At 43.5% G+C, this 23,306-nt stretch overlaps 1 protein-coding gene across 4 annotated transcripts in view; it reads right to left on the bottom strand.

The window, feature by feature from the left end:
* drosha (drosha ribonuclease III) overlaps positions 1-23,306 on the bottom strand; it is a 98,668-nt gene that overhangs the window by 26,519 nt on the left and 48,843 nt on the right. For all 4 annotated transcript variants that reach the window (XM_088402250.1, XM_088402251.1, XM_088402249.1 and 1 more), the window contains exons 24-27: positions 20,104-20,148; positions 14,605-14,762; positions 7,080-7,185; positions 2,108-2,249 (exon numbers count right to left, since the gene is read on the bottom strand). In XM_088402250.1, coding sequence (XP_088258376.1) covers positions 2,108-2,249; positions 7,080-7,185; positions 14,605-14,762; positions 20,104-20,148 — 451 coding nt within the window. The remainder of the gene's footprint in view (positions 1-2,107; positions 2,250-7,079; positions 7,186-14,604; positions 14,763-20,103; positions 20,149-23,306) is intronic.

The following is a 23,306-nucleotide window of genomic DNA, read 5'->3' as shown; positions in this document are numbered from 1 at the left end:
TGCGAGTTAAGATCCATAAACAGCGGCGCTTTGATTGGTTCCGGAAATACTTTTGGAACGTGAATCTTTCGTAAGTGGAGCGTCTTTTTACATATAAATACCCTGGTTTGTTCCGACTCCCCACCTAAACACTTAAAATAAAATATTGTTAAATTATGAAAATGCATAAAAACAGTAACAAAAATATATTAGAAGTATGTTAGCGGATAATATCATGCAAAACAATATATATGCAGTTCACTTGTTTGCCTTGAGATGCTGGTGTGCCGGTGATGAGTGAGGAGCCAGACTTCTTTTTAGGACGTTGAACTTGTACGTTTTTATTTTGCATTTCCAGTGATCCGGGAATCTTTTTAAAGTGTACAGGAACAATCATTTATTTTTTGGGATTATTATGAGTACGTCCATTTACTTAAGTTTAGTTTGGGGTCATGCGAAGTGCTTCCTGTCTGATGTCATTGCTTAATTTGCACGTTTTATTTTACATTTCCAGTGATCCGGGAATCTTTTTAAAGTCCACAGGAGCAATCATTTATTTTTTGGATTATTTTCAGCATGTACATTTACTTAAGTTTAGTTTGGGGTCATGCGAACTGCTTCCTGTGTGATGTCATTGCTTAAGTGCTAACAAAATGCTAAAACGCTTACGTCAGAATTATTTTCAGCATGTACATTTACTTAAGTTTAGTTTGGGGTCATGCGAACTGCTTCCTGTGTGATGTCATTGCTTAAGTGCTAACAAAATGCTAAAAACGCTTACGTCAGAATTATTTTCAGCATGTACATTTACTTAAGTTTAGTTTGGGGTCATGCGAACTGCTTCCTGTGTGATGTCATTGCTTAAGTGCTAACAAAATGCTAAAACGCTTACGTCAGAATTATTTTCAGCATGTACATTTACTTAAGTTTAGTTTGGGGTCATGCGAACTGCTTCCTGTGTGATGTCATTGCTTAAGTGCTAACAAAATGCTAAAAACGCTTACGTCAGAATTATTTTCAGCATGTACATTTACTTAAGTTTAGTTTGGGGTCATGCGAACTGCTTCCTGTTTGATGTCATTACTTAAGTGCTAACAAAATGCTAAAAACGCTTACGTCAGAATTATTTTCAGCATGTACATTTACTTAAGTTTAGTTTGGGGTCATGCGAACTGCTTCCTGTGTGATGTCATTACTTAAGTGCTAACAAAATGCTAAAAACGCTTACGTCAGAATTTTTTAAACACTACAAAAAGTTGTTGCGTAAAATACAGCTAGAGATATCACTACAGATGTTGTTTTTTGGGTGCTGTTTAGAGGGCATTTTGGCTGAAAAAAAGTACTTTGTTGCTTATTTATAAGTGTTTCTAACCCACCTAAAAATCATCCAACGACTCCAAAAAAAAATATATATATATAACGGTCTATGGAAAATGGTGCTGAGCAGCAAAAATAATAATAAGATTTCAGATTTATATCGCGCCTTTTCGCAAGGACCCAAAGACACTTAAGTTAAGGGATGACTCAGCCCGAAGATGAATGTTCCAGAATGAAGAGTTTGGACTGGGAATAAAATGGGAGCGCATCAGCAAATGAAGACAATAAAGACAAAGTATTTTTAGGCGCCGTATCATTAGAGTGATTGCTCTTTGCGTGCACTCATTTGCACCATTGTGAAGGAAAGCGAACGCCAGGCTCTATTAAAAGCAACTAATGACAGTGTGTACATGACGTAAGTCCAACACGCTAAAAAAAAAAAAAATACGAAGATTTAACGACCCGTCTCGTCAGCAGCCTAAATTGGGCACTTGTTTGTCCGTGAATCATTCGCCGCATCTTGTTTATTGTGCCAGCCAAATCGTTTTGAGTCACACTCCAGGAACGGCGGATTGGAAACGAAAATATTGAGCAATAACCAGATATTTAATTAAAAGCTATTGAATGCAGACGCCTCGGAGCCTTCCAGAAACGATGGGAGAAAAGTCGTCGCTTGGAAATGTTTTTGACTGCTTCCGAATGCGACGAGCCGCGATGATTTGAAAGGACGGCGGATCCATATCGCTCGGCGCTACCTCGACTTACAAACGCATCCTGTTTAGAAAAATTCAGCGCGCGTGAGCATACGTACACTCCAGCAAGTCGGCCAGGGTCTTGGTGCGGAGCGCCACGGGCCGCTTGGTTTTGTCGTTGGTGATGGCGAACTCCTGCATGCCCAGTTCCTCCGCCACTTTGGCCTGCGTGCGGTTGTTGACCAGCGAGCTGCGCAGAAGCTAACGCAAAACACAAAAACGCACAGCTTTAACATATAGCAGGAGGTTAACTGCTAAGCTAACGGCTAACGTAGAAGTTTGACACAACTTACAGTATTTTTACAAAACGGGACGCAAATAGCTTGATGCTTTGGCTTGATGCGGCGAGCCGAAATGTCAACGAATACGTTAAAAGCCGATAACGTAGGCGTGCCACTTTCAACTGTTTTATGGGAATTGTTATGATCGCATTTGATTTGTGGCTTGGTGTGAAAAACCAACAGATCTATGTCCTGTATGTTTTTTTTTGTCTCTTTATGTATGTGTATTTGGTTGTCTGTTGTATTCAATAAAAATATATGGAAAAAAAAAAAGTGGATGTCGATGCTAATTTTGTTAGCCGCCTATTGTGTTGACCATTCACTGACAGATGTTTTCAGGTCCTTGTATTATCATACATCTATTCAGCGTTTGGACTAAGTAAAATGTAAATAAAAATACAAGCTGTTGTTGATTATATTTTTTACTTTTTAACCGGCAGGTCTTTCACCTTCCACTCAAAAGCTGTTATCAAAAAAGTGAATTAGATGCCATATACACGGATTGGGGAGTCATGACAGTTGATTTAAAAACCTGCTCGCCACAAATGAGCTGAGCAGGACCATCATCCGTGCCCGCTGTCAGTGGTAGAAAAAAGTTGGAATCCAGAGGACGAATAAAAACGTCCTTGGCAGTGAATGAGTTAAATGAGGTTCAAGGACACCAACACTGAGTTGAACATGACTGGGAGCTGCTCAATGAAAACTATTATAATACTTAATATAATATAAACTATGACCATAAGTATCTGCGATTCTCCGATTATGATTTTTTTTGTTCAATGCGGTGCGCCGCTCCTGTCCAATTTGCCGCGGTGTAAAATGTCAAGGCAATTATGACAAAGCGACTCCCAATTCCAGCAAACATTGTGCAGGCGCGAAGCCGGGCGGGGCAAGAAGTAAATGCGGGATTTTATTTATTTGGAATAACTTAGGAGACGGCTGAAAGAGGTCCCTTTTGCCCTTAATTTCTGAATGAATAATGCATGAATGGAATACGGACCGGTACCGGTGCAACCGCGCGGGCATCGGCGAAAGCGCCGATCCTTATTCTGATTGCTGGGCCTTATTGGAGCTCTGTGCTCCATGGGGGGGGGCGTCCAGATTATATTTAAATCCTGTAAATTCCCGACTACAAAACGCGACGGCTAAATGTAGCTATAAGACATCATTTGGACATAAATTGGCCGCTCTGTAAAAGTAGCCGGGGGTTATTAAAATAGGATAATTTGGACATATTTTGGCCGCTTTGTAAAAGTAGCCGGGGGTTATTAAAATAGGATATTAGCTAAGAAAGAACTCACACAGATACCACAACTTAGACCATATTTTCCGGACTATAAGCCACATCTTTTTTCTCATGATTTGAGACCTGCGTCTTATAGTCTAGTGCTGCTTATCTGTATTTTATTTTTTTAATGGCCACCAGGAGACAATCCACCGGTAAAGCAAATGAGTATATCCGTTGGAGTAGTCAATTTATGGATAAAACTGAGAAATAGAACAGCGAAGATGTGAACCAGTGGCTCAAAAAGTATGAAGTATGAATTGAATGAGCTCTTGTTTCAAAGCTTATACCGCCAATTATTCAAATGACGGACCAGATTAATTCAATTTATTACCCAGCCCTGATGTCAGTGTGCATTAATTCCACTTGAGTCTGGGAAAACAGATAGAATATAGAATACACACACACACACACACATATACTGTTTTTTCCGCACTATAAGGCGCACGTAAAAGACTTACATTTTTAAAAAAGCTGATGGTGCGCCTTATATATGGATCAATATTGAGATTCGCAGATGTGTAATGAAGTGATAAAGTAAGCTTTTCCTGTTTCTTTTGTGTGTTTACAGTTGAAAAAGGTTGCTCATATTGACATTGAGTTGTGATGCTATTGACAGTTTAGTTATTATTTGAGTTATTATTGTTATTACTTTGAGTATTACAATATTGTGATATTGTTACTATAAAGTTTTAAAATATGTCATTCATTGAGGGTGCGCCTTATAATCTGGTGCGCCTTATATATGGAAAAGTTTTAAAATTTGTCATTAATTGAGGGTGCGCCTTATAGTGCGGAAAATACGGTGCGCGTGTGTGTATGTATATATATATATATATATTATATATATTTCATATACATATATATACATAAACAAATAGTATACCTATATAAGAAGAAAGAGTATACCGAGTTGAATTCTATGCAATTTTCAGCCAAGCCAGCCCACAAAAGGCGACCATAGCGTAACCGCGCGTAAGGCCTCGCTACCAACCGTCTTGAGAACGGCGCGCAGCCAAACAGCCCGCGAAATAATTCATGGCGGACAGAAATGGTAATCCCCCAGTAAATGTTTCGGGGAGATTGCGCGCGGCGGCGGTAAATATTGCATGCTCGACTCGCGGCGGAGCGGACGGCGTTGTGTTCCGCCGACTGAGGTACAACATCCACGTCCCCAAAAGGAAAAAACACAAACATGTTAAATATAGCTGCAAGACGCGCGCGCAGAGGGAGGCGGCGGGGGAGCAAACGGAATGCCGGATGATGCGAAGCGTCTCACGCGCACACTAGTTGAATAGGCGCTTTTATTGAAATCCATTTCAGAGGTAGCTTATCTGGATGGGGGTGGCTCGGCCGCGGCTATCGGGCCTCTTAAGGCGGCCTTTCAACGAGGCCCACGTCACGCCTTTTTTCCCGTCTGGCGAGCGAGGCTCTTGTTCGCCGCTTTCAGCCCGCTTCAAACGCCGCAGCCTCCAGCTGATAGCCGTCGTCGCGCCGGCCAAAAAGAGAAACGCTGACGCTCGCCAGAAAAGGGAGAAAAATCACACACACACACACAAAAAAAAAAAGGCCTGACGCGCTTTTCAGAAGGTGCGACGCCCCGCTTTTGCGGCAAGCAAATTCTTTATCCGGGAGACGCTTGACAGCCTCGGCGGGGGGAAAAGTGCCGACAAAGACGCGCGGCCGCAAACCTTGCGAGGCTTGCGTCCCGCGACAATTGACGAGGCGCGCCGAAGTAAACACCGCGTGGCGGGGAGGGGTGGGAAGACTTACCTGACTGACAATTTTGGACTGAAAAGACTGACGGCAAGTGAGGAAAGGAGATCAAGAGAGGCGGCGATGTAAAAACGGGCGGGAGACAAAAGGTGTCAAAAGAGAGCAGGTGACAGCCTTTCAAGCTACGGCGCCCCGCCGTCGCAAACGTGTGACGGAAACTTCCACGTATTCGTCATCCCGCGACAAAGAAAGCGCCTGACGGCTGCCGAGGCGTTCGCGCGGCGGAAGTGCGTTTTACACTGCCGGCGTGTGATGTCATCAGTCGTGGTAAAAAGTCTTTTACTTTGAAATCTGGTCTTTGTGTCAGGCTGCCATTTGAGTATATTACCGTATATAATCCGCTATAGGTTCCCTGTGTCCACTGCTTCTCAAATAGTGGGGTGGCGGTGTTTTTTTTTTTTTTTTTTTTTGGGGGGGGGGGGGGTGCTCAGGGAAAAGGCTTTGTTTTGCCACGTGAAATGTAAGTGCAATAAAATATTGGTTATTTTTTTCAGTTTCAGACTAAGCTATAACCTGTATAAAGACTGTAAAAAATAAATAACTCTCAGTGCAATGGATGAGAATTCTCATCTTTTATAATAGTAGTAAAAATAATAAGAAAATTCTCGTCTAATCGGTTTTTATCACACCCTTGACTAGTGCTACTGTAATATTAAGCCAATTGAGCACTGCAGCGATAACTCTGACCATTGGTCTTTGCTTTGAATCCTTTGCCTCATAGTCCAGTTTTTTACTTGCTACCACGGGGGGCAAACTCCAGGTAAACAAAGAGAGAGAAAAAAAGATTAAATTCACTCGCCACTATTGGGCACTATCCACTACTAAATGCGTGGCGTGTTACTGTTGTGTTAGTGCAGTACTTTAGCAATTTAAAAAAATGTTTGAAAAATAAGGCAAGGGATGGGCGAGTAATAATACCAAGTATCGCTATCAGAAAAATACCGAGGCTACTATCGGTCGCTCTTTTTAAAAGAAATGACAAATTAAAGGATTAGAAAAACGACATCATGGAAATAACATCATTAAAATTGTGACTTGAATTCAGTAAAAGTGGGCTTTACAGCAATGGCGTATGAAAGATGGCAAGTAGGGAAGCTTATCGATCCGAAGTTTTCATACCCTTTGCTACGATTTCCATTTGGAATTCTATGTAGCTCCCTCATCATCTTGATTAAAGGTTACCCGATTCCAACTTTGGCTCCATTGCTGCTTATTGAACAGTCGCAGTCGATTTAATAAGTACGGAAACTTTCAAAAACGCTTCCTTGCGATAAACGGCGCGGGTGAAGCCGAGTGTCGCTTACTCATCGAGAAAATGCTCAAGAAAGTTCCGCGCGGCACGCTTTGTGCGAGCCTACGTTCCGGAATGTGAAAAGCCGCGTCACGAGGGTGAGCGCTAAACCGAGCTCAGAAAAACGACCGTGACCACATTACGATGAAGCCAAGCACTACGTGCCTTCTGCGCTAGCGTTTTATGCAGTACTGCTCCAGTCCATAGGCGGCGCTAGTCACCATGTGATGTACATTTGGCGCAATGCATTGAGGGGTGAGACTAAGTGGGTTTAAATAAACCTGGTTCCGTGTAGACCACGTCTGAAGATTGCTCCGGCTCCCCCGACAACAAAATCGGCCCAAAACGCTTTTCCGACGGCGGTTCCGAGCGCCGGCTCGGTGTGCGGAGGGCCTTACCGTCAGGTGTCCCTCGTGGTGGTCGGGGAAGTGTATGAAGAGATACTCGGTTGCCACCAGCTGCATAATGGAATCCCCCAGGAACTCCATCCTCTGGTTGTGGCCCCTGGAACGAGAGACGGAGGCAACACGTGGATTCAATATCCGGCGGTCGTAAAGACTAATGCGTCTGATTGGGTGGTCTTGTGAGGACATGTGACAAGTTGTGGGGGAAAAACTTCTCCTGACTTTGGATTCAAGTCCGCACTCCACAGTCCGGGAAAGGTGAGAGGGAGGAACACGCGGCGTTTGAACAATTCCTGAAAGCAATTCCGGACGCGCGCCCCGCTACCGTCCACGAAAGGCAACGAAAGAGGCTCGGCATCGCGGATGTAAGCTAGCTTCCAGACAGCCGCCCGTGTGAGCTGCTGGCGGGAAGGAAGGCGAGGATGAGAGGACAGGATGCGCGGGAAGAAGACGAGGAGGAAGAGGAGGCTGACATCAGAGAGGCAAACATGTCAGAGGTTGTTGTTGGCTTTCTTGTTTGTACCTCCGCCTTTTATCAGCTGTCCAAATGGGAGCTACTTCACTCATACCGAGCTGCTTCGCCCTGGGGAATGATTCCATTTCGCTTAATTGGGCTGAAAATTACCGTATTTTTCCCACTAGGAGGAACGCCGGGTTATAAGCCGCACCAACAAAAATTGAGCAGGGAATCTATTTTTGTCCCGTAAAGGCCCCGCCGGACTATAAACGGCAGGTTGTAGCATCAGATATTTATGCAGAGGGATAGTAGATGCAAGATTTGAAATATTTGGTTATATTTAAAACTTTCGAGACAGATTGAACATGCCTGCATGTTTAGAATAAGAGCAGGACTGACATTGACAACATAACACGCTCGGGTTGTTGGAATACTGCACCAACACAACGATAACATGCCCGATTGCGTTTGCTAGTGATGAGTGCCCCCTGGCGGTGAGTAAAATTGCAGTTCTAACTCAAAATCAATATTTAGATTTTTTTTTTTGGCCTGCCCCGTGGTGGCTGGCTGGTAAAAAAAAATGCAAATAAGCCGCACTGGACCATAAGCCATATAGTTCAAAGCATGAGAAAATGTAGCGGCTTATAGTGCAAAAATTGACGGTAATAAAACTCAAATGATAGCGTGACCCAAACTTGAGAGGATGCCAAAAGTAAGACCGGATGCTAAACGAAAAACACGGCGGTTTATAATCCAAAGTTTACGGTATTCATTTGCTAAAATAATAATGTACCGAAAGTTCATGTAACCATTAATCTATTTAGTGAATTCATCCGCTTGAATACAGCCGTTCGCTAGCGTCGACAATGATATTCGATTTTTGTTCAAAGATTACGGGGAAAATAAGGCTTTTTATTTCATTTTTTTTACACTTCTAACGCTGTCCGCCGAAGGCATGGCGGTAGGTAGAATCCCCGCGTCACAAAAGACGGGAAAAGGCCGCATAAAAAGAATTCATCACAAGTCAAGCGTGCAGTGAGTCAGCTCAGCAAACAGCCGTGTCTGATTTGTACATCTGTCAATAAATTATTTTGCCACGGTGAGTCCTTTGTTTGCTTTGTTTTATAGTTTGATTTACGGCGTCGTGAAAGCACGTCGAATTTGAGCGTCATTGTTCAGCTTGACATATTTCTTCACAAAAAAACAAAAACAAAACAAAAAATGCTTGTTTTGTTCACTTTGCACTCAGAAACTGACATTTTTTGATAACACCAAAACATGTTCTTCTGCTGGTCACAAAAGAAGAGAAAAAAGTGAAAGAAGAGAGTTTACGCTGGTAGTTCAGCAGCAATATTTAAATTATTCATGGGATGGTAAAAGTCACATCTGTTTCTTGTTCTTGTTAATTTACCCTATGATAAGTTATTTGCACGACTAAATCCTCATTTGTTTTTACAAGTATGCATCAAAAGAGTACTATATTTTCTACTCTATAAGGTGCCTTCAAATTTCTAAAAAGCAGGCGGTGCGCCTTATAATCTGATGCGCCTTATACGGCGCATAAACCGCCAGTTTTCATTTTTGGGGGAGGAAAGAAAAATAAAATAACCCAACGGCCATGTAAATTCTTCAATTTTTATTTATTTATTTATAAATGTATGAATTACAGTTTTCATTTGTAATACCCTGTTTGAAGTGTTCATATATTCACCACTTTTGAAGCAATTTATAAAGGGACAGTTTTTATAAAAGAAAGCGCGATTCTACAAAATAAATCCAGAAACTGTATTTAAAATCAATATCTAACTGACCTATATACATACCTACCTACGTACTTACCTACCTAATTCTACCTAACCGACCCACCTGTTTCTACCAAATTGACAGACCGACCGAATTCTACCTACTTAATTCCAACCGACCTTCCTCCCGACCTAATTCTACCAAACCGACCCACCTAATTCCATCTAAACCACTGACCGACCTATCTTCGTACCTACCTATGTGCCTTCCTACCTAATTCTACCTAACCGACCCACCTAATTCTACCGAATTGAATACCGACCCCGAATTCTACCTAACCGACCTACCTAATCATACCTAACCGAATTCATACCGAATTCTACCCAACATACCTACCAAATTATATCTAACTGACCTATCTACCTACCTACCTATGTACCGACCCACCTGTTTCTACCAAATTGACAGACCGACCGAATTCTACCTAACCGACCTACCTAATTCCAACCGACCTTCCTCCCGACCTAATTCTACCAAACCGACCCACCTAATTCCATCTAAAACCACAGACCGACCTATCTACGTACCTACCTATGTACCTTCCTACCTAATTCTACCTAACCGACCCACCTAATTCTACCGAATTGAATACCGACCCCGAATTCGACCTAACTGACCTACCTAATCATACCTAACCGAATTCATATCGAATTCTACCCAACATACCTACTAAATTATATCTAACTGGCCTATCTACTTACCTACCTATGTACCTTCCTACCTAAACGACCCAACTAATTGTACCGAATTGAATGACCGACCAAATTCTACCTAACCGACCTACCTACTTCTACCTAAACGACCCACCGAATTGTACCGAATTGAATGACCGACCAAATTCTACCTAACCGACCTACCTAATCATACCGAACCGAATTCATATCGAATTCTACCCAACATACCTACCAAATTATATCAAACTGACCTATCTACCTACCTACCTATGTACCTTCCTACCTAAACGACCCACCTAATTCTACCGAATTGAATGACCGACCAAATTCTACCTAACCGACCTACCTACTTCTACCTAAACGGCCCACCTAATTGTACCGAATTGAATGACCAACCAAATTCTACCTAACCGACCTACCTAATTCTACCTAACATACCTACCAAATTATATCTGACTGATCTATCTACGTACCTACCAAATTATGTCGAACTGACCTATCTACATACCAACTTATGTACCTTCCTACCAAATTCTACCTAACCGACCCCCTTAATTCTACCGAATTGACCGACCGACCGAATTCTACCCAACCGACCTACCAAATTCTACCTAATTGACCTATCTATCTACCTACCTATGTACCTTCCTACCTAATTATACCTAACCGACCCACCTATTTCTACCAAATTGACAGACCGACCGAATCCTACCTAACCGACCTACCTAATTCCAACCGACCTACCTCCCGACCTGAGTCCACCCAACGGACCCACCTAATTCCATCTAAAGGACTGACCGACCGACGTAATCCTACCTAACTGACCTCCCTAATTCTACCTAACCCTACCAACCTACCTAATTTACCTACACGATCGACCGACCTACCTAACCAACTAAAAATGGATATCCAAAGCAAATGTCCACTATAGTGGACACAAATGAACATGCTGGCTCTCAGGAGGAAAAAATGAGGCCTACTTAGAATTCATTCAATGCCCTGGAAATGAGTTTTTCCTGTGTTTACCTCGGGAAAAGCAAGTGGGCCACCCACTGCCCTCCACATTTATATCAATAATTGTACTCATTCTTTTTTTTTTTTTACTATTAAATCTGACAACAAATACTTGGGCTCCCATTTACTTGCCACATATTTAATTAAGTCTGATAAAGTCCATTATTATTTAAGGGGGAGGAAAAAAAAACAGCCGACAGACTTTTCCTCAGGGCCACATCATTTTTTAATTAAAAAAAGCTTGAAATGATTTATTTTGTATCATATCAAAGTCTCTGGTGAGTCACGCCTGACGCTTTTTTGGGGGGGTGTGAAAATGTGGGCTTCATATTTGCAACGTTGCAGGAAGGACCCTAATTATTTATGATTCAATTTCACATTCAGGTTACATTTGTTGCCATTCAGTCACCTTTTTTTTTTTTAAACGTGCAAACACACACACAAGAAAATGGATGCCATAACTTAGTACACTGGTTCTGACGTTTTTTTTCCCCCAATGATTTCACCCGCGTGATATATACATCCATGTCTGATTGATTAAACTTTTAAACTACATTTGTAGTGGTATCTCCAAGCGTATTTTATTCAGCATCTCCTTTACTTTGGGCTTATCTGCTGAAAAAATGCATCACTAATGGCTACAAGCATTCATATAAAACCTCATGTTACAATTGATTTGCTCTCAACTTGAAAGCAAAGATGTTTTTCGCGTATAACCAAATGCACTACAACACACTTTAGCAATACGCTGCCTCATGTTACAATTCATTTGCTCTCAATTTGAAAGCTAAACTAAACTGTTCTTTTCGCATACAACCAATTGCACTACAACACAATTTACGAATACATTGCCTCATGTTACAATTCATTTGCTCTCAACTTGAAAGCAAAGATGTTTTTCGCGTATAACCAAATGCACTACAACACACTTTAGCAATACGTTGCCTCATGTTACAATTCATTTGCTCTCAATTTGAAAGCAAAACTAAACTGTTCTTTTCGCATACAACCAATTGCACTACAACACAATTTACGAATACATTGCCTCACGTTACAATTCATTTGCTCTCAATTCCAAAAGAAAACTGAACTGTTCTTTTCCCTGCACTATAACTATGTGCACTATAACACAATTTAGCATTACGTTGTCTTGTATTACAATTCATTAGCTCTCAATTTGAAAAGAAACCCTAATTTTTTTTCATATGGCAAAGTGCACAAAAACACAATTTAGCAATCCGCCGCCTTACGTTGCATTTTATTTTCTCTCAATTTGAAAACAAAAACAAAACGTTCTTTCAATGGTATTTAAATGTCAATGAATGAGATGCTTTGAGTAACCCCATTGGAGAACCTCCAAATACCGTTTGCATTATCGCACATCTACACATGACTAATTTCCATCCGGCAATTGGACAAAGAAGCTGACCACGAGGTGCCAAAACAAGGTAATTCCCTAATCTTTCATAAATTGTTGACGGCCGTACAGAACTTTGTCACCTCCGTGCTTCCAAAAGAGAGTGGAGAAAAAGGCGGGAATTTATTTCTCTTTTTTCCCGGAAGAACGCAGCACATTTCCTAAGCAACAAGAAGAAAAGGAGGCGAAGGCAAGGGTGGGACGCGACGAGGCGTCGGAAGCGAGGGAAAAGGGAGGTCAGGGAGGAAGGCTTTGCTGCGCCAACACTCGTCCTTTATTCAGTGGCACAATGCGGCAGCGAGCTAGAGGGGAGAGACGGGAGGAAAGCGCGGCGCCGACGCTTTGATGTCAAACACCTTCATCAGTTCGGCAGAAGAAGAAGAAAAGGAGGAGGCAGGCTGCGCGCTGCAATCGTCTCCATTTTTGGGAGACGACCGACTATAAACTGTCAAAAATTCAAAGGTGGCAGACTTTTGACAAGATACAACCACCTGAAAATGCCGTCCGCGTCAGGCGCTTTCACCCCGGCCCTGTAGGTGGCAGTAACGCAAGTAGCGCCGGCTGTCGTACTTCAAAAATCAAATGAAAACTTAAAAGTTTCTTTTATGAAATCCAAAAATGCCCTCAAAATGATTCTGTATTTCTTGTTCGTGAACCCGCAAGCTAGGAAGCCCAGCGGCGAGCGGAAGTGCGGCTTCTGCGCGGGGTCGCCTCCCACGCCGGCCATTTTTTGAGGTCACGTTGTCCCCGGCGCTCGACGAGCGCCAGGAAGGTCTTGCGCCGCCCGCCTGATTGTCTGACCTCCCTCTGTCTTCTCTCACCTCCTACCTCTTCTTCTTCTTCATCTTCTGCTGGCGCGACCCACTTTCACGTCACCTTTGCTCTTTCGCCAGGCTTGCAGCCTTCGAGAAAATGTCCTCTATTTAGGTCAGCGTACCTTAATGCGGGGCTTATGAACAAGGAATGCGGTCCACCGCCGCCTATTCGCGCTTTCAAATTCAGCAAATTGCCCTCATGTTCCGCAGAAACAGAATATGCTGCCAAAGCAGCGTATTACCATCATTCCTCAAATATGACACACTTTTATCCCAAAAATGTGAGAATTCTGAGACTGAAGACCAAATTCAGATTGAAATAAACTCCTTGATCCTCTTTCGTCCACGTCGGCAATAATCAGCCGCCGAATAGCCATTAGGCATGTAAATAAGAAAGCCCGCATTCTTTCTGGAAGTCAATCCTGCCCAGGCGAGTTGAGCGTACGTAGCTTGGGGCTAGCAAAGTCAAGTAAAGCAAGCAATTAGAGCGTGGAGCCGCCGTCTGCCAATACCATTTCAGGTGTGCTGCTAACGCTAATTTGCTTTAGCTGTCAAAGCCAGGCCTGCGCGGGAAGTTAAGCACCCGTTGCAACACAAACAAGCGTGAACCGTCTCATTATCAGTTTTCCAACACGCGGCGCCATCCGTTCATAGTAACAAGCTCCGGTACGATCGCGCTTGTTCAACCAGGATTACAAAAAAAAAAAAAAACAGTTGGTGAAATAAGCGCGGCCAGGACTGGGAAACATTAATTAACGGTGAATAATCATAGGCGCAACGTACGAGTGAACTTCTTTTGTGGCTTCAACGCGACAAAGATGCTTTCACCGTGAAAATACGCATAAAACGGCATGATGCAAATGGCCAAAATGAACAGCATACAAGCCGAAGGGTCGAGTACCACTTAGCCGAACGGGCTTGCAAAAAAAAATATATATATATATATATCAGTCCACGTGAAAACACAATCGCTCGAGAGGCTTTTGTACGATCGGGAGGCTGAAAACGTGGCCGGCGATTCACAAGCCTCCGTTCCTGCGTCATTTCAAATCCTTCATGTAACAAATATCAGGAAAAACAGGAATATATACCGCACTTCCAAGAGCGTATATGCAAAGTAAAAAAACGTTCCCGTTTACCTACGTCCCGACGCATCCTTTTTGGCGGGGGACGCACACTTTCTTTGTCGCGACCGTGCTTCCGAAAGTAACTTTAGAATAAAATCGTCCCGTTGACGTTCATTTCATACATGACTTGATATCCCACCTTTTATTTTGAAGCATTGTCTGGCTTCCTGAAAAAGCAGCCGTGTATTACGGTGAATGACGGTGTCACTTACAGCGTGAGGTGGTTGAAGCCCACCGTCCTCAGCGTGAAAGCGCGAGCCAGCAGGCGCACGTGCGTGAAGAGCACGCCGATGGACTCCTCGAAGTTGGTCAGCTTCTGCAGGACGGGCGAGGTCTCGATCAGCTGACGGTCCGTCTGAGGCTCCTGGACCTGTTGGAACACAAACAAAAGGCACTGAGTCTCTGGCATATCTAACAGATGTCAAATTTGAAAAAAAGTGTATATATGCGCGTATTATATATTGCTGTACGCTAGTGGTATTTCAGGATATTCTTTATTTGCAGAAAATCACACATCTTGTGCATCGGGTTTTTTTTCAATCAATTCAAAACCAAATGCAATTTATTTATTTTATGTATAGCCCTGAATCACCAAAGTCTCAAAGGGCTTCACACGGTCATATCGAGACTTTCTTCTTTTGCATGAAAGAAGTCGCACAGGGACTTCTTTTCGTCATGACACAACAGCATCCCCTGCTCAAAGCTCCCAGAAGGGGAAGGAAAAACTCCAAAACCCCAATTTGGGGAAAATCGGAAACCTTCAAAGGGACCACAAGTGGGAGGAGCCCCCTTCCAGGCTCAACAGTTTGAAGTGGATGCTGCGTGTAGCAAATACAGATCACAGAAACATATTGCGCCACATTGGGCAGAAAAGATTTGACATCTATAATTCCTTTCCACCAGGGCCAAGGGGTCTCAAACGGACCAGATTTGTACACTAGGAGCCTCCTCCAAACACGCGCGCACCCACCCAGCAAAAAAGTGACTTCCTCAGTGCAGCAATTCCCCCGCCGAGTGTCCTTAAATCAAACACGCGGCGCTTGGAGTGTGCTTTTCCCTCCGCCTCAAAACAAACTCAAAAGATCGGCAGCAGATGGAATCTGGTACTCATTAAGCGCCAAGTCAAACAGTTCCCGTTTTGCTTTGGTCGGAGCCAGTGACTCAAAACACTCCATTAATACCGCCGCTGCCTCACTTGCACTTTAGCGAGGAGATCAGAGCCTCCACGGGCCTTTAAAGGATGCTTTGTCGATTGTTCTCCAACGGCGGCCCGAGGGCCCGGCCGGTCCGGCAAAGTCCAACCGGCGAGCTGCTCCGTCTGGGCGCGGCGCGCGCCTCTGCGGCGCTCATTAGAAAAGGAACCGCCACGCTAAGAAAATATGTATATTCATGTTTGTTTAATCAAGATCCCGTCCTTACGGGCGCGTTAATTAGGCTACGAGAGACATCTAATTGGTCTCAGCGTGCTACAACCGCGAGCTTGACCGAGACATCCTTTCGCTAGGAAATACGCCGCGTTCCCGTGACCTTGTTGGCTCGCTTCATTAGCCGTTAGCAGTAAAGCAGAAGCGTCGCAGTCGATAAAAAAAATAAATAAAACGCCCGGCGCCTCCTCCGTCCTCGGGCTCGGAGTCAGGTGGAAGTTGCCAATAAACGACGAGACCGCCTCCGCGGTCGCGAGAGCCGGGGTGTACTTTTGAAAAGGACTGATTTTTTTTTTAATTGGAACGCTGCCGGTAATGATGTCACGACTCCATCTTCCGACGCGTCGGGAGAAACGTTTCATTCCCGCCGCTTTTTTTTTCCCACCCTCGGTTAATTAACGGAAGGCGTTTAAATGTCATGCATCGCAACTGACGACATCTGAAGAGTTGGGCGCTGGTGGGCGCCGGCTATCCTTCGGGGTAACGGTCAGCGACGAGGCTTCAAACGCGCCGGCTGAGGTGGGGAAGAGGGGGGGGGGGGGGAGAAAGCACTTTTCAAAAAAAGATACTTTTGAAACGGCTTCAAAGCCGCACTTTCAGCTTAGCTTGGAATCTGAGCAGAAGGGGAAACTCGCTCCAAAAAGTGCGAGACGTGTCTGTGACGGCTAAGACAAAGGAGACGTTCCAATGAGAGGTCAGAACATGGACTAAAAGGAATACGTACCATTTTTCGCACCATGTTGAGAGGCAGGTGGCAAAATTACCCTTTTTATCGTATTTTTTGGAACGTTAGGCGCATGGGGGCATATGGTCTATTTTTGGAAACGTTTTTGTATACGGCACGCAGGGTTTGTAAGAGGCACCTGGTTTTAAGGCGCGGTCTCAATGAACATGACTTTTTGGTTTTTATTTTATATACCACACTGGATTATAAGGCATACCAGGTTACTTAGCGAGCAGAGATAAGGCACAATCTCACGGAACGTGAATACATTTGGACATTTTTAGGTTATAAGGCGCAACGGTTTATGAGGAGGACGGGTTATAAGGTGCAGTCTCAATGACGATTTTCACAAATGTTTATATATAAGGCACACAGGGTTATGAGGAACGCGGATTATAAGGTCAGAAGAGGCAACGGTTCCAATTCAGAATGAGAATTTTCGCAAATGTTCATATATAAAGCGCACTGGGTTCTAAGGTGCACTTGGTTTGGAGGCAAATGAACAACATTTTTATACGACGACACAAAGGCATACCAAGTCATAAGGTGAGCGATTATAAGGCGCAGTCTCAATTTTTATTAGATAAAAAGCACACTGCGTTATACGGTGTACCCGGTTTTAAAGCACAGGATTCTTTTTAAAATGTTTGATATATCTAGTATGGGGTTTATAAGGTGCACCGGCTTAGAAGATGCACTGGTTCTAAGGCACATGTGGGGAATTTTTCATATATATAAGATGCAGAAGGTTATAAGGAACAGCGGGATATACGGCACAGTCTCAATGAACATGAGGATTTCTGAAAATTCTACATACGGAAAAGTGCGTTATAAGGAGCAGCGGGTTATGAGGAGCACTGGTTATGAGGCACGGTTTTGATGAACATGACTAGACTGGGCGCACCGGATTATAAAGAACCCAATGAACGTGACTATTTTTGGAAATTTTCATATATGCGGCGCACCGCGTCATAAACTCCACCGGGTAAAAGCCGACGTTTAAAGTGCACCCGATTAAAAGGCACATTGTTGTGTTTTTAATGGATTTTAAGTGGGCCTTCCGGTTTAGTCAGCAACAGTTCCACGTACAGCTTCAATTGAAAATGAACGAATAAATGAATGACATTGAATCTGAGACAAAACGTCTTCATTACTTGACACAAATCAAATAAAAACCCGACAAAACACGATCTAAATAAAAGCGAGACCAGAGTCCTGTGTATAATAATTAAACAACGAAATGAAAATACTGTAATAGAATTTTCCGAATATTTCGAGTCAGACGTCAAAGACATCATCTCCTGGATTTGTTTTGACAAATCTCCGACGTTACACCTCAAGCACTTAAGTGGAAAATATAGCTGTTCATTATCTTTTGAGTGACATTAAAAGTACGAAGAAAAAAAATGCATTCGTGTCACCGACATTGAAAATCGCGCGCTGTTTTCGGCATGCGGTTTACGTCTTTTGATTGACGTTAAAAAACCGGAGACAAAATGTCATGAGGTGTGAAAGACTGTTCCAAACACATCCGATTACCGACAGCCAATCTCGGACAAAACGTCACAACACCTTGCTAAACGCGGTGCCGTTTTCGGCTCGTGTTCAAGGTCGAAAAGGTCCCACGCTACTTTTCCGTGCCGGCGAAAGCAAAGGAGACATTTAGAAAGCCGGCGCGGCGTTTAATTATCCCGGAGAGCTGCAGGCCATGATGTGAACGTAGACGTCGAGCACGTCGTCGCGCTTGCGAGGGCGCGTGGCTATGCTAGGCTAACGTGGCTAATATGCTAGGCTAATATGGACGCCGGCATATTTCAACGGTGCTGCGAACTGCCGATGGAAAAAAACAAAACAAAACGTATCGCGGTGCATTTTCAAAATGCATTGGACCATTTTATGTGTACTAAAAACGGAACTTTAGACTATGATGACTACGATTAAGTTATTTCCGTAATAACAGTATGTAATAATGAACTCATTCAGTGCCACTGACGACAATATATTTCAAAGATCCATTCTTACCGCCCTGGCGGTGAATTGGTTCAATTTAAGCGTTTTAAGCAATCAAAAAGTTCGTCTAATTTGATGTGGTTTGTTGGAAATTAATTTTGTTCATTGTTTTGGGGATACACCGATGCTCTGTGTCAATCTTCGGCATTTAGATAATATATTAAAATAATCCGATGCCCAATAACTCAAATTTCAAACTGTTAACATCAGGTGAATATTTATTAGGTCAAATATCGATTTTAGATATCAGGGGAAAAAAAAATAACAGTTCAGATATCAGTCGATAACCAAAACTATACTGAATATAAAAAAAAAAATGATTCGGATTAACTTGAAATGTTAATATACACTTTAAAGAATATAATTTTCTTCATAAGGGCCTTTTCTCAGCATCCTTTAGTTTATTTTGTATTTATTTTAGTTATGTTTTTTCTTTGAAAAGTATCACTTGATCATATCTCTTCTAACACTTTATAAAAAAACAATGTTATCGTATCATATCGACTTTGGACGATACTGTCGTTTGAAATGACAAGATTATATTGGGACACCCCTCATTTTTCTTTCAAGGCTCCAAATATCGGTTATCGGTCTTCTTGATTACTTATAATCGGCATTCGTATCAGTCCTGAAAAAACACCCTTATTGGTCCAAAAAAAACGAAAAACCCAAATTGGAGAAGACGCAAACAGGAAATAATGTGTTTTTTTCTAAGTGCAGACAGAAAATGAATCCAAGATAATTAGCCTCCACGCACCTCTATTAGAAAGCAAAGCCAAGTAAACAAACCCGCGCCAATAAAACAGAAACACCTCGGAGGAGACGCAGACAGAATACGGGTTTCCCTTATCATAAGGTCGTGACGGCTATTAAGGAAGGCATCGCTACAATTTCTTAGGCCTTCCACACACGGCGAAGGAGTGACCACCCAGAGCAAACCCCCACACTTTGCGGCCATGAGCGTTTCACCGGAAACGGGCGCCGAGGTTCTCGTCAGACCACGGGGAGGCGCCGGGCTGACCCCGGGCGCTCCACCCCGACCGCGCGGCCCACAGCTCGCCGCCGCCAACAAGCGGCGAGTACGCGGATCCAAGAAAACGAGCGGCGCGCTCGGGGATGAAAACCAAACAAGAGCGCCCCTGTTATTTTTGGGCCAAACACGGATATGCAAAAAGGCGCGCGCGGAGCCCAGACGCGGGGAGATGAAGGGAAGAACACGAGCCTCGGCAGAGACACAAAGAAACACGCGCTCCTCGCGAGCACATCAGAGAGCAGGAAGCCCCGGCGGTCCCTTTGGGGTCCGTGTGATCCGGGACTGTAATCCTGTTACCGCATCTTTGATCTGCTCTCCCCAATCCTAATATCAAAACAAACACCCTTGACGTGCGCGGCGTTTCTGGGCAGATGATGCAAAGGCGAGGACGGATGGCTCTGATGACATCGGTGAAAATAGCAAAGAGGACCGGATGTCGGCGGGGGGGGTCGGCAAAACCTCACAAGCGGTTTTTGGAAAGCAAATAAAGCTGAGACAATAAATCTGAGGACATTGGTACCTGCAGAGGGTGCGGCGGGTAGTGGAGCCAAACATCTTGCAGGTCCTGCAAAGCAAAGGAGAACAGGGGGTCAAGAGTTAATGCATCAAATTATAGCGAGGTGGAGACTGGGTCAAAGGGTTCCGTGGTCAAAGGACGCACGACTTCACCGATAAATCGTCGGAGGTAAGGCTCCGGACACGCTTGGTCGTTTTCTTATCTAGAGCAGAACTTTCATTCCATTTTCTAGCGTATCGCGCATCCACACCAACGGGCAATCTTTAAAAATGCGAAGAAGAATCTTTTTCGAAAAAATCCATTCAAAGACCTGGGAGAACTCTTATTAAAACTGCCGGGCCCTAGTGGACATTCAGATCTCTGAACTGGAAGGCAAATGCACACATTCCCAGTTCTTCAGACTGGTCTTGGTCTCAGGACCGCTTTTTAAGGCTCTTGTTCTCATCCTGGGATCGAAGGAAATTTTAGTCTTGTCCGGGTCTTGACTTCTAAAAGTCAGGGTCTTGTATTGGTCTGGAGCCCTAAAGTCTTGGTCTTGTCTCTGTCTCGATCTCTAAAAGTCTCGGTCTCTTCTCGATCTGGCTCTCCAAAGTCTTGGTCTTTACTCAGTCTTGACTTTCAAAAAGTCTTGAGTCTTATCTCGGTCCTGACCTCCAAAAGTTTTGGTATTATCTCGAACTGGAGTTCCAAAGTCTTGGACTTGTCTCGGTCTAGCTCTCCAAAGTCCTGTTCTTGAATCAGTCTAGCGCTTCAAAAAGTTTTACTCTTATCTTGGTCTTGACCTGCAAAAGTATTATTTCGAACTAGAGGTCCAAAGTCTTGGTCTTGTCTTGGATGGCGGGCGCTGTTCTGGAAAGTCCAATTTAAGAAAATCTTTGATTTAATTAAAAACAACCGAAAAACAGCCAGCAATCAAGCCCAAGTGTGTGAGGGGACGGAATTCAAAAGCTGTGGTTGATTATAGTTGACTCATGATTTAACTACGGGGGGGGGGGGGCAATTATTATTTTTTTCTTAATAAAGTCATTCGAAACTTCATTTGCTGATTGACTGGGGTTGAATTTGGGAGCTATTAAAGTCATGAGAAACTTCAACGCAACAGGTGATCGGTAAAACGTTCCGTAATCGTGAAAACCCGAATGAAGTGTCCCCGAAAGGGTCTATGTTGAAAACGTATCGCAGGTGAAGCGGCTGACAACAAAACCTTCAGCATCTCCTTTTCAAACCCGGTTGGCGAGCCAGACCGGCGCACCGGGAGATGTTTGAATCGGAAGGCGAGGTGCGCCAGCGGACGCCATCCTCGGAGATCTCTACTGACAACGCTGAACTCCGTTTGACTTTGGCGCGGCGGAACGTTTTTTCACACCGTGCCCAAAAACCCGACAACGTGAAAAAATATCAGATTCGCCCGTTTCAACGGTAGCCTCTAAAATTAGCGTTAGCACTTAGCGACAAGAACGCCGTTGCGTAGGTGCGCCTAATGAAGTGGTAGCACGGACCCCGATAGCTAATGTTTCAATTACAGCCGTTCGCTAAGGCGAGGCAGACAATGACTAAGCCGACGTGGAGTGGGGATTGAAGAATAACATGATTTTTTTTTTTCTCCCTGAGACTGCTGTAATTACCGGCTGTGCAAATCATCCGCAGCCACCAGACACGCTACGGCGAAATGAAAGAAACACGAGCGTGTACCAGAATGTGTGAGTTTCCAAAACAGTACGCTTACATTCCCTTGCAAAGATCGCTTTATATCACAAAGTCACATTTTTTTTTTTTTTTTTGCAAAAGAACGCTATTTACCGGAATTCAACCGGGAAGTTCGGAACTGCTCATTAAACATTAAAAAAACATTCCGTCGCAAAAATCGTAGCGATGAAGATAACGAAAACGCGAGCACAGATTTCGCGTTCTTTCGCAAGCGTTAAACGGCATTTTTACGTTTACGTATTTCCGGGAAGGACGTGTTATCTCGAGTGCAGGGGAAGAAAATGCCATTTTTGTTTGACGTACTTCAAATTCACTTTAAAATAAAACAAAGATGAGGTCATCCCTCACAAAAAAAAATAACTTTTGCACTTTTTTGTGATTATTGCAAGGAAACGCAAATCTTTACGATAAAATGCAATTTTAGCTTGACAGGATTTCGGACGGGAGGTTTTAAATTCACTTTAAAATAAAATGAAATGTGTTTTACTGTATGGAACTGCTCAAAAAAATGTGTTCTCACAAAATATGTGGCATTGTCTCATAATTACTACAAGGGAACAGAAATCTTTCCGATAAAAGGCAATTTTAGGTTTGCGTACATCCGCGAACTTGGAGCAATTGTTAGGATGTTCACTTTTAAACAAAACAAAATGCGGTTTCCCATAAAATGATCCGGGAATAGATAACTGCTTTCAATGCTCTTCACGTCACCTTCGGGGCCGGGTGATAACGCGCCTTCCGACCCGTTGCTCATATACGCTTAAAAACACGCTGAGCGTTTTCCAAGCAGGCGGTTGTCGTATAAGCGTTCACCGAGAAGCTTTTAAAAAGTGATTTTGCTGCGACGGAGAAGATATCTGAGGGGCATTGGCAGGAAGTGTCATTAAGCACATCAGAGTTGTCAAAGAAAACTTTCACTGCCTTTGTGTGTGTGTGTGTGAGACTGAGAGAGAATGAATGAAAGTGTGAAGATTGGCCAATGGGCACAAAGTGAATTCATCAGGATGATGATTGCTCCTCCGCAGAGGGAATTCCCCCAGGACCACGCCGCGGCATTAACATCTCCTCTGCAATATTAGCGCCGAGTCCAGGTCGGACCGGAGGAAGGCCCGCCCTCCGTTTTCCCCGCCGAGGCTTTAATAAGCTCCGCCGTGCCGTCATTAGCCAATTAGCATCTGGCCTTTCCGCCAAATTCGCTCACGGTTTGTTCGGGAAACAAAAGGTGAACAACGATAACCGCCGTCTTTGTTAATTCCGGCCAAAAGCAGATCCAAAAACGCACGAGGTCCGCTCAATCGTTTTGATTGGATGAGCTCATAGCGTTGGAAATTGAAATATAAAACATAACTCAATGTACATGGGGTGTAAAATAAAGTGTAAGAAAGTATCGTATTGGTATGAATGTTATTGAATAATCTACGTCATCATCAAATAATCGATTAATCGTTTAGACACCTAAAACTGTGATGGGCTATATAAAATCATGAAAATAAAATTTT

Source organism: Hippichthys cyanospilos, chromosome 19, assembly GCF_059441005.1.
Source record: "Hippichthys cyanospilos isolate Australia breed blue-spotted pipefish chromosome 19, RoL_Hcya_1.0, whole genome shotgun sequence".
Taxonomy (NCBI): Eukaryota; Metazoa; Chordata; class Actinopteri; order Syngnathiformes; family Syngnathidae; genus Hippichthys; species Hippichthys cyanospilos.
Note: the sequence above shows the minus strand (reverse complement) of the source record. Positions and strands in the feature narration are given on the sequence as shown.